At 39.6% G+C, this 17480-nt stretch overlaps 1 protein-coding gene across 3 annotated transcripts in view; it reads left to right on the forward strand.

Moving 5' to 3' along the window:
- Window positions 1–17480, forward strand: part of LOC128693160 (synaptogenesis protein syg-2-like) — a 183956-nt gene that overhangs the window by 141484 nt on the left and 24992 nt on the right. For all 3 annotated transcript variants that reach the window (XM_070089398.1, XM_070089400.1, XM_070089399.1), the window contains exons 9-11: window positions 439–624; window positions 4851–4962; window positions 8568–8746. In XM_070089398.1, the coding sequence (XP_069945499.1) occupies window positions 439–624; window positions 4851–4962; window positions 8568–8746 (477 nt within the window). The remainder of the gene's footprint in view (window positions 1–438; window positions 625–4850; window positions 4963–8567; window positions 8747–17480) is intronic.

The raw sequence follows: 17480 nt of genomic DNA on the forward strand, positions 1-17480 counted from the left end.
TCTTTGAAAGTAGCATTTTTTTTCAAGATAAAAATCTCATGTCTAATTAATCATCTTGTGAAATTAGCTGTCTGTATGAAAATGTAATTTACGTGAACAAAAACATTGTTAAGCACAAGAGAAAGTCACTAACATTCATTTCCATTTCGGGCAGACTAATCGTAATGCTTTCAAATGAGCTGATGTAGGTAACAGCTCTTAGCTTGTTAACAAAGTTAGGCATCCTTAACCTGTAAATAGTTTGTCAATAAAGTTAGGGATCCTTAACCTAACCTTGTCAAACCCTGTGTAAAAGAAAGTAGTTTTTAACTGGCTCTCTAACTTCAGGCTGTGGAACGGTTGCATGTATGGAGCAGTAAACTGTATGGAATTGTGAACTGCTCCATACATAGTATTATGACTTATTTTTTGTAATTCCTACTTTTTTCTCTCTCTCAGGCAAGTCCATCAGCTCGGCCACATCTATGGTAACGGAGGATAAGGAAGGAGGCTGGGTGACTGCCTCAAGGCTGACGAGGAAGCTGACGAAGACTAAGGACGAAAAAGAAACACGCGTGGAATGCAGAGCAGATAACTCAGCCTCTGTAAAGGGTGTCAGCAGGATCCATGTTATCAACATTCTAGGTAAGTGAGTGAAGGAAGATAGAGAGAGAGGGTGGAAAGGATCGACGCAAGAGGCAAAAGGGGGAAATGAAGTGGAATGGAAGGGAGAGAAGGCAGCAAGATAAGGAAGTGAAAAAGAGTGTATCAAGAGTTCAAGGAGAGCAGAAAAGCAAGAAAAGAAAGGAAGGAGAGAGAGATGAGAGGAGGAGCGAAAGTTATTTGATGGTAGGACTCAGGAAGTAGAGTTGAGGCTGCAGTAGGTAGCAAGTAGGAAGAGGTCACAAGGGGGAATATTCACGACTGTAACATGAAGAACTGAGAGAAGAGAAATAAACGAGGTTCGTGTTTCCCAGGAGGAAGAGGAAGAGGAGGAGGAAAAGGAGGGGGGAAAAGGAGGAGGAGGAGGAAGAGGAGATGATGAAGAGAGGTATGTTAGGGATTAAAAGGTCGGTGGAGAGAGAAAGAGAGTAAGGAGAGACGGAGGGAAAGAGTAGGAGGGAGGTAGAGAGTAAGAGGGAAAGAGAGAGAGAGAGAGAGAGAGAGAGAGAGAGAGAGAGAGAGAGAGAGAGAGAGAGAGAGAGAGAGAGAGAGGAAGAGAGGGAGGAAGGTAGGGAGGGGAGGGACAGAGAGCAAATGAAACAGGCAGGCGAGGGAAGGGGGGAAAAAGAGAGAGAGAGAGAGAGAGAGAAAGCAAGCAAGCAAGCAGGCGCAGACAGCCGCGTGCCGCATGTTCAACCTGCGCGAGCCTTAAAGATGATAGCCGTAATATGCGTAGAGTGCGGCGTGGATCAACAGGTACCTCTGACATTCGGGCATTTCAGCAACACTCCCTCCCGGCATTATTTCCCCACTAAGTAATACTCACTTATATATTGTGTAGTCGAAGAATTAACTCCCCCGGCTTCTTTTTATGTGGAACTGAAGCATTCCGAAAAATCTCCAAAGGGATTTCTCATGCTGAGATGTTGGGATTTATGCGGAGGCTTTTGATGGAAATGGTAGACGGGATATTTCTCGAGTAATATATTTAACGGTGATATTTCTTTCACGGGAAAAGACACAACTGCAAAACAAGCTTTCATTCTGACAACGTTTCGCCCTGTGTGGTGCTCTATTAAGTGAAAGAATGATGTTGTCTTTGGCTTGATAAATTCTACACCTCTTTCTGCACATGTCTTTTCTGCATTAATGTCAACACTAAGCCTTTGTATCCACTCCTTTTTCCTGAGTTAATGTCAACACTACGTCCTTGTATCCACTCCTTTTACAAGTGCTGATTGTCATTCACTTTAAACAAAGAAAATCTCTGGTAGCTGGGTGAACGCTGAGACTCATGTGAAATGTACGTAACACTGACAAGTTGAGCCACTGAGTGATACACGCTGAGAATTGTGTATCTCTCAGTGTATACACACTGAGTGTGAACTTTAACCCTTATTTTATAGATTAACCTTATCTGTGTGTATACCCGCTGAGAATTAACTTTAAGCCCCTGATAGTGCTCAAATCACACGCAGCTTTATTGACCCTTGCGTAGTCGACAGGCTGTAACTACAGTACACCAGCCAACAAGTTGAATGAAATTTTAAAGGATGGCGTAATTAATAACCAAATCTCAATAGACTTATCTCAAACTGTCTTGAGCTGCAGTGTCAAAATAAATTACTTTTTCAGTGACAAATCAAACCTGACTCAATAATTGTCCAAGATATATATCTGCAGCTGCCATTCCTGTAATGAGTAAAATCTCACACACAAACACACACACCAAATTAGCTTAATAAGGTAACATCTTAATTAGCAGACATAGTTTCTTCCTCTCATCTCATTGACTAATATTAATGTCCATGATTTGAGGAGATTTTCCCAGGGAACTTACTTGCTCTGAGCTCAGAATTTAGCGAAACATCAACAGGGCGTTTCTCTCTTAACCTTTTGTATCTTATACACAATGCTTGACGTGAAGCTCTAAACACTCCTGGTTCATACAATTCATAGACTACTCGAGGCTCGATCCTCTTACGTGATACCCCTTACCGACTTTAAATAAGAGAAAACTTTAGACACGGGCTCAGTTTTTACGATAATCTTTGGCATTGTAATGGGTAATCCCCGTTCTGCAATAGATACATGATTTATTTCCCATAGCACATGGAACCAGGTCACATATGAAAAGAAGTCACATATGAAAAAAGTCACATATAGAACCATGTCACATATGAAAAAAAGTCACATATGGAAGCAGGTCACCGACCAGGAAAACAAATTCGTATAATTTTTAAAACCTTCATTAATGTTGTATTTCAAGACAGTATATTCATATTTCGTGTTCATTGACCAAAAGAAAATATAGTCAGTGGAACTGCCTTGGTTCTAGTGACGGGTTCTTGACAGCAGGAATGGAAGCTGCTTCTTTCTGGTATAACGTGATCTCTTCACAGGTCCCCAGGCGATGTATGGCCCCTACGGGTTACAGGAACATTATTACTATCATTAATAACTATGAATTTGAAGGCTAGCATAAATAATTTGGAAGTTAGTTTTATAGCTCGTTAAGTTAGCGTTATTAATTTGGAAATTAGCAATAATACTTTACAGTGATAGACTGCAAATAAATACAATTATATTTTGACTACATTCTGTACTCATAATCAAAATAATCCAAGTTAAATAAGATTAATAAAAATAAATATAAATATCAGTAAAAAATATTAATTACTAATTAAAATCTAAACCTCGTTACTGAATCAGGAGTTTGTTGTAAAGGAGTCGAGCTATTATTGAGGTGGCAATTATTGTACTTGAGATAATTGAAATCATTAAAATAATTAAGGTAATTAAGAATGGGTTTCACTCAGGGTACTGAATGGGATATTTTCTGAGGAAAAATATTGCATTCAGATGGTGGGAAAGGCATTATTTTAAGAGAAAGTGTTACATTCAGGGAAGGTAATGGGTTACATTTAGGGAAGGTAATGTTACATTCCTGGGAAGGTAATGGGTAATAATGGATTGCATTCGGCGATGATAATGAATCACACATTAAAGGTAATGTATTACATTCAAAGGGTGAGAAATGGGTTACATTCCGAAAGAGAACTGGTTTAGTTTAAAGTAAGAAACATAATTTTTGTAGTAAATAAATTTGTGGGCGTGTGAATGTGTGAACGTATGTGTGCGTGTGGGTAAATATTAATGAACACATATGTGCTTGGACAGATATTCATGTACGCATGTGGGTATATGTGCGTAGGCAATGTTAAATAATAGCACTCGTAGAGACCATTTACATTCTAAAAAAAAAAACACATCAAAAGAGAGAAATTATATACATAATGCATATTCCTCTCGAATATACGATATTCATTATGTATATGTATTATTTTCAATTATATTTCTGGGAGAGGCAGTAATATTGTATTACCAGAACAAATGGAAAATGGTTCAATGACCCGATTCGTTTTTTTTTTATCCCGAATCTATTGTCAGTCGACTGAGCTTGAATTGACTTGGATTCAAAACAATGCGAATTCAGGTGGGAGGTGCTTATGTCTTGATAAACATGTTTGTGGTTATGAAAAATGACGTTTTGCCCTATGCTCTACTACGTGTCTTTCTACCATGTATGTCAGTAGATCTTGCCACTAAACAAAAACATGTTTGTGTTTGGTTGGGATAAGAAGAACAAATGATGAAAAGCAGGGGCGCCACGAGTACACTGAGAGACAGCACAGTAAGTGTCCGGGGCCCATGACTGTTCAGTTGCCTCCCAGCATACATAAGGGGGATTACCAATAGACCCCTGGCTATCTTCAAGAAGGCACTGGACAGGTACCTAAAGTCAGTACCTGACCAACCGGGCTGTTGTTCGTACGTCAGCTTGCGTGCGGCCAGCAGTACCAGCCTGGTTGATCAGACCCTAATCCACCATGAGGCCTGGTCTCAGACCCCAGAAACCCTCTGCAGGTAAACTCCAGGTATGAGAGAGAGAGAGAGAGAGAGAGAGAAAGAGAGAGAGAGAGAGAGAGAGAGAGAGAGAGAGAGAGAGAGAGAGAGAGAGAGAGAGAGAGAGAGAGAGAGAGAGAGAGAGAGAGAGAGAGAGAGAGAGAGAGAGAGAGTAAAAAATAAATACATAGGAAAAGGGAGAGAGGTAAGACAAATAAATCGAGAAACAGAGGTAGGTGGATTTAAAAAAAAAAAGTATATTATAGAAATACACACATATATCTTTTTTTCATTGTCAACAGAGCGACCAGGCATACCTGAGGTGACGATTGAGACTGAGGGACAGGCGAAAGCAGGTGACAAGGTGATTGTACGGTGCACCTGCAGCGGTGGCAACCCCAGCCCTGATCTTACGTAAGTACTGATGGTTCTAGTGGATAAATGAGAGAAAGAATGAGAGATGGAATAATAAACAATATTGTATATTTACAGGTCAATGTTTGTTCTTTACTGATCTGATATAAATACTATTATGATTTGTCACTTTACGCGAAATTGGTTTATCTAAACATTTTCCTACTCAGTTTCCATTTTTTTATCATTATGGTTGTATAGCCATTCCAATTTTCTTCTTATTTCTGTGTTTTATAGACGAATGACCTTAATTACCAAATTATCGAACATGTAAAAATCACATGGACGCAGGCGCGAGCGCGCGCGCACACACACAGACACACACACACACACAGACACACACACACACACACACACACACACACACACACACACACACACACTCACACACACACACACACACACACAGACACACACACACACACACACACACACACACACACACACACACACACACACACACACACACACACATATATACACACCAGTAGACTCCAGGTTGTCAACACGCACACCTGAATAATCTACACTACCACTTAGTCATTAATGAGTTCCTTAAAGTCAACAAAATACACACACTATGTATGTATGTATGTATATATGTATGTATGCATATATATATATATATACATATACTGTATATATATATATATATATATATATATATATATATATATATATATATATATATGCAAAACAACCACTGTGAAAGAGTAGTGAAATTCCAAGCGCTTTCGTGACTACTCACATTGTCAAGGAACTATGAAAGTAGTACATCAAAGGAAGGCAATTAAAGGGCTTAGACCACACCTCTTGATACAGTAAAAAAAAACTTTTGATAAAGAATTCCCCCCAAAATGCTGACGGATGTGTCTATAAGATTCCTTGTAAAATTTGCGATAAAGTTTATTATGGTCAAAGTGGTAAAACTCTCGAGCTTAGATTAAAACAACATAAATATAGCATTAGAACTGGACAAGATTCCAATGCTCTGTTTATTCATGTGAGAGACTTTAACCATCCAATTGATTTTCAAAAAGTTGAGAAAGTTGTATCAAGCAAGTCCATGGTTAACAGAAATATAACTGAATCTTGTTTCATAAAAAGCAGTTTTGAAAATAATATGAATATTTCCTTAGGTTTATATAAATCAGATTCATTTATAATTAATTAAATTTGATTAGAGTTTAATAATACATTGGACAAATAATAAACCTTATTTCTTGGGTAGAATGATTTGTTGGTGGGTTGTCGTGAGGACCTGTCTAGTCTAGTTGGACCAGCGGACCTACTGCAGTGTTCCTCTTTTCTTATGAGTCCGGTATTGTCCCGCGTCAGGTGTTTCTTTGTTGTGAGAGTTGACTGTGAGGTGTGGTCTAAGCCGTTTAATTGCCTTCCTTTGATGTATTACTTTCATAGTTCCTTGACAATGTGAGAAGTGACGAAAGCGCTTGGAATTTCACTACTCTTTCACAGTGGTTGTTTTGCATATTTTAAAATCGCCTGTTTACTGTGATCTTATTGCATATATATGTATATATATATATATATATATATATATATATATATATATATATATATATATATATATATATATATATATATATATATATATATATATGTATATATATATATATATATATATATATATATATATATATATATATATATATATATATATATATATATATATATATATATATATATATATCTTTCTTCTTTCAACATACCAGGCGTATCCCACCGAGGTGGGGTGACCCAAAAGAAAAAACTAAAGTTTCTCCTTTTAAATTTAGTAATATATACAGGAGAAGGGGTTACTAGCCCCTTGCTCCCGGCATTTTAGTCGCCTCTTACGACACGCATGGCTTACAGAGGAAGAATTCTGTTCCACCTCCCCATGGAGATAAGAGGAAATAAACAAGAACAAGAATTAGAAAGAAAATAGAAGAAAACCCAGAGGGGTGTGTATATATATGCTTGTACATGTATGTGTAGTATGACCTAAGTGTAAGTAGAAGTAGCAAGACTTACCTGTAATCTTGCATATTTATGAGACAGACAAAAGACACCAGCAATCCTACCATCATGTAAAACAATTACAGGCTTTCGTTTTACACTCACTTGGCAGGACGGTAGTACCTCCCTGGACGGCTGCTCTCTACCAACCTACTACCTACTAATATATATATATATATATATATATATATATATATATATATATATATATATATATATATATATATATATATAATAGTTAACAGAACCCAGTATCTCTCTGAGAATGTTTCGTGCTTCATTTGTTTCAACAGCAGAGGTGTCGCGAATCCATGAATTTGTAAAATTTTCATTTAGCGTAGCCTTTTTTAAAGGATTAACTACAGCAACTTGTAAATGAGATCTCATGACCTTTCTGTCTCGCGTATTTCTCGGATGCAATGTTAGTTTGATGTGTTTCTAGCCTCTAAAGGCTTGTGAAACTTTATGGCTGGATGTCAGCATGAACTAATATCAAGAATACCTTAATTTTTGAAACAGGGATTAAAACTAACTCTCAGCGTATATACAGCAAGAAATACATACCTTTCGGTGCATGTGTCCTTGATTGAGAGATACACACCTCTTGATGTATACACTCTTTACCGAGAGATACACACCTCTCGATGTATATACTCTTGACTGAGAGATCACATCAATTGATAACTATATCACGTTAAGACAAAGAAAAACAAACTGTCGGCTTATTACCCTTAGCTAAGAGATAATCACCTCTGCTTGAGTATATGTTGTTGCAACAGAATCAAACTCCTCTCTGTGTATGTACTCAAGTGCTGGTTGCCAAGACACATTCACAGTCTGTCAATCACGGATGGGCTCCTTGACATATAGCTGGGAGCATCTAGGCATTACGAGCTTGTTTGGGGCTTAACTAACGTGTGTAAACAATCCTCAGTAAATGGCTCGCAGCACCTGCTGAGAGTAAACAAACCACAGAGAACGTGACCTTCAACAACGACCTCCCTTGGTATTGTAATTTAAATGGCAAACTGAGCGGACTGGTGAATGCCTTTGATCATTTCTGATGGAATTGTAAAGTGTTTTAAACATACACACTCGCGTTTGTCCTCAGGTGTATGAGGATTCATGAACACACACACACACACACGAACTCGTTTGTATAGTATAATGGACAAACATTTCATAGACCAAATACTTGAGGCCGAGACCTAACTTCCCTTACACAAAAGACTATCACTGTCATCTAACACAACACCACCTCCTGATACTGAACCACCACCATCACTGTCACCACCACACAAAACCACCACCACCACCACCACCACCACCAGCTCCCGATACAGCACTTCAGGTGTCGTATTTTGTTTACTCATTTTTTCTTATTTTTACTTCCATTCACCCAATATGCTACCTTCCCTAAACATTGTTCTTCATTCTATAGATGTGCTTTTTCTCTACCTCCCAAAACAACTAAGTCCTCTACACCACCTTAACTTTCCCTTCCCATAAACCACCTTCCCTCACCTACACGAATTCGTATATCCTTGACATCATTTAAAAGTCAATCATATCTCTCCTCCCCTCAGGCTGTACAAGGGTAACGAGCTGTTGGACGAGGTGAAGGTGGAGAGCGAGGGGAGTTTGACCACGGCCCTGGCTGCCGTGAGAGTTAACGCTTCAGACAACGGTGAAGCCATCAGTTGCGAGGCTACAAACCTGGCCACCAGCACTCCAATCGTCGGACAAGCCATACTAAACGTCAACTGTGAGTGTTTGTGTGTGTGTGTGTTTGTGTGTGTGTGTGGTTTGTGTGTGTGTGTGTGTACTCACCTATTTGTGGTCGCAGGAGTCGATTCACAGCCTCTTCGCTGGTCGCTAATAGGTTCACTCTCCCTGCTCCATGAGTCTTATCGTATCTCTTCTTAAAGCTATGTGTATAATCTTCCCTCCACTACATCATTCACCAGATTGTTCCACTTCCTGACAACTGTGACTGAAGGCATACTTCCTAACATCCCTGTGTACTCACCTATTTGTACTCACATATTTGTGGTTGCAGGGGTCGATTCATAGCATGTATGTGAGTGTGAGTGTATGTATATGTGCGTGTGTGTGTCAATGGTGTGTGTGTGTGTGTGTGTGTGTGTGTGTGTGTGTGTGTATGTGTGTGTGTGTGTGTTTCTTACTCACGTTTCCTTTTTCCCTGGAACCCAACAGGTCCTTCCTGTGGTAAGTCTTTTTCCAGTGTCTACAATCACCCATCTAGTTACTGGTCAGACCCAAATGTGTTTAACTTCATCCACAGCGCCGTGACGGTGCCAACCATAAATTTCTTTTAATCTTCGTTTTAGCTTGGTATATGTATTTTTTAATGATGGCGGAATTTTATGAGGCCATAAAATGTGCAGAATGTAGAGTAATAATAGAGAATGAGTAAAGAACTGTGAGTGAGAGAGAGAGAAAGAGAGAGAGAGAGAGAGAGAGAGAGAGAGAGAGAGAGAGAGAGAGAGAGAGAGAGAGAGAGAGAGAGAGAGAGAGAGAGAGAGAGAGAGGGAGGGATTGGGGGATTGGGGGAAAGAGTATGCATGCGCAGATGATGGAGAGAGAGAGTCAAGGGCCACGCTTTCCCAGAAGGCAGATATTAAAGCCGCCCTGGTCTAGCCTGGGCGGGGTCGTGCGTAACAGAAAACGGGTTCGCCAGAATCATGAATGAACGAGGCCGGTCAATGAGAGTGTGTACCTGCGTGCTGTTGCGCTTCTCAGTAACAAGCTCAAGACAAGTTTGTGAATGAATCAACTTTATATTTGGAGGTCACCTGAATATTAGCCTTTCACTTCCTCTCCTCCTCTCCCTCCACCTCAAGGAACACAAGCTAGCTAACTATGTTCAAACTCTCAAAAGATTTAATCAGTTATTTTATTTTACGTGCATTTTGGGCTGAAATCCTTGGTTGGTTTTCTTTTGCAGAATTTAAATATGAGTATATGAGAATTTTGCATAATCTTAGGTAATTGTTTTTCCCACTGGGAAGCTAATCATCTGGTGGTGCACTCGTGTGTGTGTGTGTGTGTGTGTGTGTGTGTGTGTATTGAGTATATATACCTGAAAATTGGTTGACTAGAGAAGCAAGTACGAGACAGAATAATTCTACTTCAGACTAACTTGTACAAGAACATAGTAAGAGTGCGATGTATATCTTTTTTTGTTGTTGTTGTAGTGTACGATAGATTTTCCCACGAATCTTAGCAACAGTCGACGGCCTGGGCTGCCTGACGCACAATGAAATTTGCAAGCTGCAATGCCATCAGACACGATAGTGCAAAATGCATATGAAAATCTATTTTGAAATCTGCAGACGCCGATAAAAAAAACCTGTTGACGGGAACAGAGCGTAAGCTAAACCTTTATTACTAAGTCTTTGATCTCTGATCACATCATCAGAAGTGAAGCGGAAAACCTCTCAAAAATCATATTTGGATCTTCAGTAAAAACAAAAAAACAGAAAAATACTTTCACGGCGTTAACAAATAAATCAAAATGTTTCAAGTTCTATAATGAGCAGCGGCTGCGAACGGGACGACACGATCAGGTAAATTATATTTAGCATCTGGCCGAGACCGTAATCTCAGACAATGAAATTAAAACTGAATGAATTTCCAGACAAGCGGAGATATATTTAGGTTGAACTGGATTGGTGGATTTAACAAAAGTGAAGCAGACAAGTCGTTCCTCAGCTACGACATCAACGGGACATATCATTAGAAGAGGAGAAAGAGGAGGATGGCGTCCAGAGAGCAATGAAAGACTAAGGGAAGAGAAAATAATAACAAGGGTTTATTAGTCCTAATAAGGGAAGAATTTTTTAAAAACATTTTGAAGAAATCCTTTGTTAATTAAGGCATCTTTTGTTTAAGTTTCTATCTTCATCATAAGTATATCAGGTGTACAGAAGAAAGAAAAGACAGTATATGGTGAACTAACTTTCCATGACTTTGCCAACAATAGTCAACTGCAGAAACGAACCTACACTTAGATAACAAAAAAAAAAATAGAGAACTGTGTGTTTTGGCATCACTCTTAAGCCTTCTTCAGCAGAATACTGAAGGTTTAAGTGGCAGACCGAAATACACACAGAACTACTTTCTTCTCCATGTGGGTGGGTTCGTGTTTGCTATTCCAAGAAGTTTTCAAGGGCAATTAAAGAACAGTGAAAGCTCCAGTGACGGGAATGAATTACTCATCCTTCTACCCCATTGTGCTGTCAGTCCCTGAAGCTAGACAATCAAATTAATTTCGCTGAAGGAGATTTCTTTTTTTAAGATAATTTCCGTGAGAAGCGAGGCAAACTGTGAGAGACACAGTAAGTTCATGGCGGACTGAGACGGAATATTCTCAGTAATGTATTTACGGCTATAATCCACTGATGGTAATCAGCTAGTCCAATTAGCAGCTAGATCAATCATCAGCTGTACCTGTCAACAAACTTCATTCTGCCATTTAACGGAGATAGAAAAAGGTGTGTGCTCTGAATCTCGCTTCTTCGACTTCTTTCTCGTTTAGATCGTTAGAAAACTGTAACTGGACGTGCACCATTCAAATCTAAGAAGACATAGCAATTACTAGAAGGATACGGTTATGTCTGAGATGGCTCACTAATAATGTCCCGTACGACACAGAATCCCCTTATATTCGAGCATGATTCGAAAAGAAACATAAAGAATGATCCTCCAGCAAGCTGCACAAGAAACGATATATTTTTGAAGAGAAATGAAAAGGCTATGATATCCAATATTGCTATTTAGGGAATCAGAGCTAGTGTCGTTGACTCACGAAATCGTGATAACACGATTACAAACAAACCATGGTTTGTTTTCCATTGTTGCTGGTAATATCACATGTCAGGTACAGACGTTGCAAAAGTGTTTCGACCGTATGAGACTGGCTTTGATATCCTTTAGCATAATGATATGGTAGTATAATGATATTAGTATAATGATATGGTAGTATTCATTAATATTCGACTTCAAGAATGAATTCTGTATATAATTAAAGTGCAATGTGGATTGGATAACCATGTTAGCCCGTTTCCCCGTTTGAATTGGATACAGCAGAGATTTGATGGATTTGTTTAGGTGTCCAAGAGGGAAAATCATCTTGCCTTATCTTCGGTCTATCAGCAGCCCGAACACCAAAATTAACATCTTATTACTGGAAAACAACACAGTGATAAGTACAAGAGAGTCCATGTTAGTGGATCTCCAGAAACTAGAGATGTCACAGGGAGAGGCTCAGGCACTAGTTTCAACCTCTCCAAAATGCAAAATAATTTCAGCCAATTTATTAGTATCAGGAAAAGCTCCCCAGGTAAGAGGAAACTGTCAACGATCTGAGAAGGGTGGAATAGAAACTAGATGATTTGGATACCGAAAAGATCTCTAGTTATTCGTAGGTTAATTCATATCCTAAGGTTTGTATCTGATTGCATTGGACTAATTTCTGGAGGTGATATTCTCTAAGCAAGCATTCTCTTCTCAGAAAAATCTCAGTTTGTTTAAGCAATGATGCCAGTTAGACTTGGTTGACTGGAAGTCCGCAAGCTAAATTGCCCATGGCTTACATCTAGTAAACTTGTGTGAGAGATTCTTCAAAACAGCTCTTGAGCTAAATTGCTAGGATTAATGCTAAGCAGTTTAGCAAAGGTTTTATTCAGTATCGCACACTCGATAGCCTCTCCGCCAGGCCAACTTTACCTATGACCAGGAACAGTTCCCAACGGATAGTTCAATAGTAGAGAGAATCGCCTCAACAACGCAGGAGAGTGTCTGAGAAAGACAGAATTTCTCCTAACTGTAAGAGCTCCTCTTACAAAGGATTCCTCTTGGCTGCCCTTAATTCCTATCTTGGAACTCGTCTCAACACTCACTTCACTGGCATTTATATAACATTTCAGTTAATACCTCAAATCCTCAGCTAACACATGTGTATCTGAGGAAGTAGTGCATCGGAAGACCAATTTGGTTTTCATGGTCTCATATGCCGGGCATCAAAGAAAAAGACCGCAACACACAGAGGTAATTGACAACATCAAATGAACCCTACTGTTCATCACAAGGAGAAACCCACGAATACACATTCGAGAGTATTAAAATCCACTAGATAATTAAAAAATTTTCCTGAGAGAGCATTCAATTAAAAATTCTGAGACGCAGCTGAAATTATAAAGGAATACTGAGTGAAAGGTTGAGCTTCCCTCACATATTAAAAATTAGTTGGAATGAAACTCCTGAATAATTAACTTATCCACATGATAAGTTCCATTAAATGGAATATACACGGTCATGAGGCTTCCGCTCATTTTCTAGTTTACAAGATAATGAAATTTGTTATGAGTATGTGAAGAATCGAGCAGTGCACAGCCCGAGGGAGGAAGATGAGAACATTGCACTGTGTTCTTGTGAAAGATGAGGACAAAAAATGCTACTCTTATGAGAGAAATAAGAAAATGAAACTATGAGACGAAAGGCGTGTGTTTCCACATGTGTCGATATATTCATCTAGAAGAGAATGAGAGATTGATCTCTAACTCTTGGTCTCACCTCTTATCCCTCTTATCCTTCTCCTGAACGGTGCAGAAGGCTCCCAAAAAAGAAACTATAACAAGTAATTTCTATGGAGGATCGCAGCGTGTTTTAATCATCTGAAACCGAAGACAGAAAGAATGTGAGTAATTATGACTGTACCAGACAACCAAAATGAAACATTTGGTTAAATGTCCTTCTAAGGTTATTCAAAGAGGGTTCCTGATGCAAAAATATACAGCAGTCTTGTCTTCCTCGGATCAAATTTGATTACCTTCCATTCCCCACATGCTTTATGGACCTTTCTGGTTTGAATGTACCTCTGAGTCTGCCTTTCCTGAATACCATCACTAATCTCGCGATTAGCGAGCGAAGTATCGAGCCTAAAATTGGTGATGTGCTTAAAGTCCACTCGTAATATTTTCCTATAAACCTGTGATAAAAATATGTGTTGGTTAAAATATAACGATATTACCCATAAATTCAATTCACAGTAAAATAAAAAGACTGGAAGGAAATTATCAGGTTTGACAATATTTTGTGTCTGATAACACAATACAGACCTCGCTCGGCTCATAACCTTTCAAAGGTCGAGAATTAATTCTATTTGTAAAGGTGACAGTTAAAACAATTAGTAAGAAACTAACTAATTTGTTCACAAATTCGTTTTTGATACCAAAAAAATCGAATATCAATACCGGTTATACAACACATTCGTTCCACTGTTACTGTGAGTGGAAAACAAATTTGGGTATATCAGCAGTGTGCTGTTACCCAATTTTATATGATAGTTATAGTGAATGAATATAGTTGAGCTGTTTCCATATCAAGTTCCATCACACGAGATGATTTGCAAACATTAATTAATTAAATCTGTAAACTTTTGCTGGGAAACTCCAGGAGGACGATGAGGATATCGCCAGGAATTCAATCAAAGGCTCAGTGACTAGGGAAGCTTAAAAGATTTCGCTCCAGCGGAGACGGAATTAAGGACGAGACCTTGTGGGGAACACTGAGATCGTGAGGGAGAAACTGGGAATCACGACTTAAGCAGCTTATAAATCTCAAGTTTTTTAATAAGTTTTTCCGTTCCCGAGCTTGTTTCACTAATCGTCCCTGGTATTGCAACACTTTTTAATTCACAAACACCTGTTGCTGTGTTTTCGGCAAGTTGCCTCTCAATGTTACCCTGATTCAAGAATTTAATGATAAAATTTAAACTTGATTGTGGCAATAGCTATTCCTGAAAATAATACAATGCCTTAATTCAGAACTTGAAATTATAGGAGAATAGGGAGAATGACCTATCACTTCAGTTGCAATTGCACAACAACATAGAAAAAGTTAATGGTAATTTGCCTCCGTAAATAGCCTCATTGAATCCTCTTGACTCTGACTGAGCAAGGAATCCATGTTAACAAAGGAGACCGTGAAAACGTTATTCAAGTCAGAGATCCCATGAATGGGGAGGCAGCGTCTTAAGATAGTTGAGAACCTTGGGACATTCCAAAGTGATGACGTTAGCTGGTGGTGGTTGTCGTGACTGCCAGGCTCACTGAAGTTGGATCAGGTGTTCTTATCGTCAGTGATGCTAAATCCGAAGCCGTTAAATTCACTTTAATCCTTAGAATGCATGAGCGTGAGTTTTGAAAGGTCGTCTGAGTGTGTATGTGTGTGTGTGTGTGTGTACATATACCTAGCTTACAGGGGTTCAGTCTCCGCTCTTGACTCTACCGTTGCTGATTCCTAACCTGTTTAACTTGAAACTTTGTATCGGGCCAGCATCCACTACTTCCTCAGTTTTTTATTCCTGATGTTCAAGTTTAGCTCAATTGCTCCTAAATGACCTTTGTCCCGAGACTGTTCCTGTAACCTCTTTCAACTTCACAAATTATTCTGCAAGCGTTGATCATGTTTTCTCTAGTTTGTCTTTTGCTTTCTAATATCAAATTTAACTCTTTTAGTCTTTTTTTTTAGATGTTTTCCCTCTAACATCACAATTAGTCTAGATTTGAACATCTGCACTTTCCCTGTTTCGTGAATATGCTTGATCATTTTCACTCATGTGAACGCACATAAGTGCACATGCGAGTGCATGTGTGTGCACGAGTCTGTATGGTGTGCATATAACATTGTCTTCTTATAACTAATATGTTTTATTGCAATGCTCCGTTGATACACAACAGTTAATACAACAAGTAACAAGCTTATCACAATATTTACACAGTGAAGGAATTAGTGACGAGAAATCTGCAAGAAAGACTTAATTTCAGAGAGCTTACAAAAAGTGACTTCAGTAAGATAGAAATGGAGCATTGAAAAATGGAAAAGACTGCTAGGTAGTAAGAGGAAGATTTTTAATAAAATCATAAAATATTACCGAAGAATTAAACAAGCGTCAAGGGGCAATTGGAATCGTGGAGACTCTAAGATCTCAGGGCATTAAATAAAATGCATACAAGGAGAGAGCTATAATAAACATATATGAACATATACTAAAGCATTAGTCATCCTGGGAGATCAAACATTACAGAGGCAAGGTAGGAAATTCAGGGATTGGGGGATTAAAAGCACCTTCCATCCCCATCACACCCCTCCCTCATACCTCCAGCCCCTTATATTGTTACTTCTTCATCATCCCCTCATACCTCTCTATCAGTACTTGTGAGATATCAACTTCCTGCTGTCATTTGTGTGTACGTTTATTACTCGTCATTCGGTCCTAGAAGATGAGAGGCAGTCATGTTTATTAAAAGAAAGATTAACCTAATTCCATTTACCTGGATCAAGAGTTCTTGACCTTTGACAGCTGTTAAAATCAACTCCCGTCCTTTTAAGGTCCCAGAACTCCAGCTTACTCATGCAAACTCATCGTAGAAAGGTGCACCTCCGACAGTAATGACGACAAGACACAGGAACAGAGCAAGTTTTTATTGTGACACAGTTTCCTTATACATAGAGCGAAACATTATGAAAACGAAATCCAGGTTCTGCACCTTCGTCTTCGTGAACACTGAACTGGTAAACTACGCATGCAAAAGCAACACCGCAGCTCCCGGGGCAAATATTTAACTTATGTGAAAGTATGAGTCTAACAATTTAATTAATACCTGAGAGTTGGTGTTGAGTGTTGTGTGCGCGTCCGTCGCCGCCGCCGCTACTGCCGCCGCCGCCGCCGCTACTGCCGCCACCGCCGTCGCCGCCGCTACTGCAGCTGCCGCCGCCGCTGGTACTGATGCTTCTGTTGCACCAGCCTCTCTTGACACATCTTCATCCTCTTAGATGTGTTCTCCCTAGTCCTTTGCTTCTACGACGACGACGACCACCCCCACCTCAACTACCTCCACCACCACCACAACTACCACCACCACCACAACTACCACCACCACAACTACCACCACCACAACTACCACCACCACCACCACCTCCTCCTCCTCCACAATTACCACTGCCACTTCCATCACCACCATCATCGCCAACCACCACCACCACCCCGAAAGCAATCTACCACCACCATTACCCCAGTCACCTCCACCACCATCATCCCCCACCCTCCTACTGCCACCACAACCACCATAATCTCCATCCCCATAACCACCACAACCCCCACCATTACCAACACCACAACCACCATGATTTTCATCCCCATAACCACCACCACCATTACCGCCACCACAACCAGCTTCCTTTCACCATCAGCTACCACCATCACCACCACCAGCTTTTACCACTACCACTATCATCCCACCCTTACCACCACCATCACCACCCCAACCCTCCTACCACATCAACCACCACTACAACCAACACCACTACCACCACCACCACCACAACCTCAAAAACTACCAGCTACCACAACCACCACCACGACCACTACTACCACAACTGACCATCACTGACAGTCATGTGCAGCTCTCACT

This window comes from Cherax quadricarinatus, chromosome 28, assembly GCF_038502225.1.
Source record: "Cherax quadricarinatus isolate ZL_2023a chromosome 28, ASM3850222v1, whole genome shotgun sequence".
NCBI lineage: Eukaryota > Metazoa > Arthropoda > Malacostraca > Decapoda > Parastacidae > Cherax > Cherax quadricarinatus.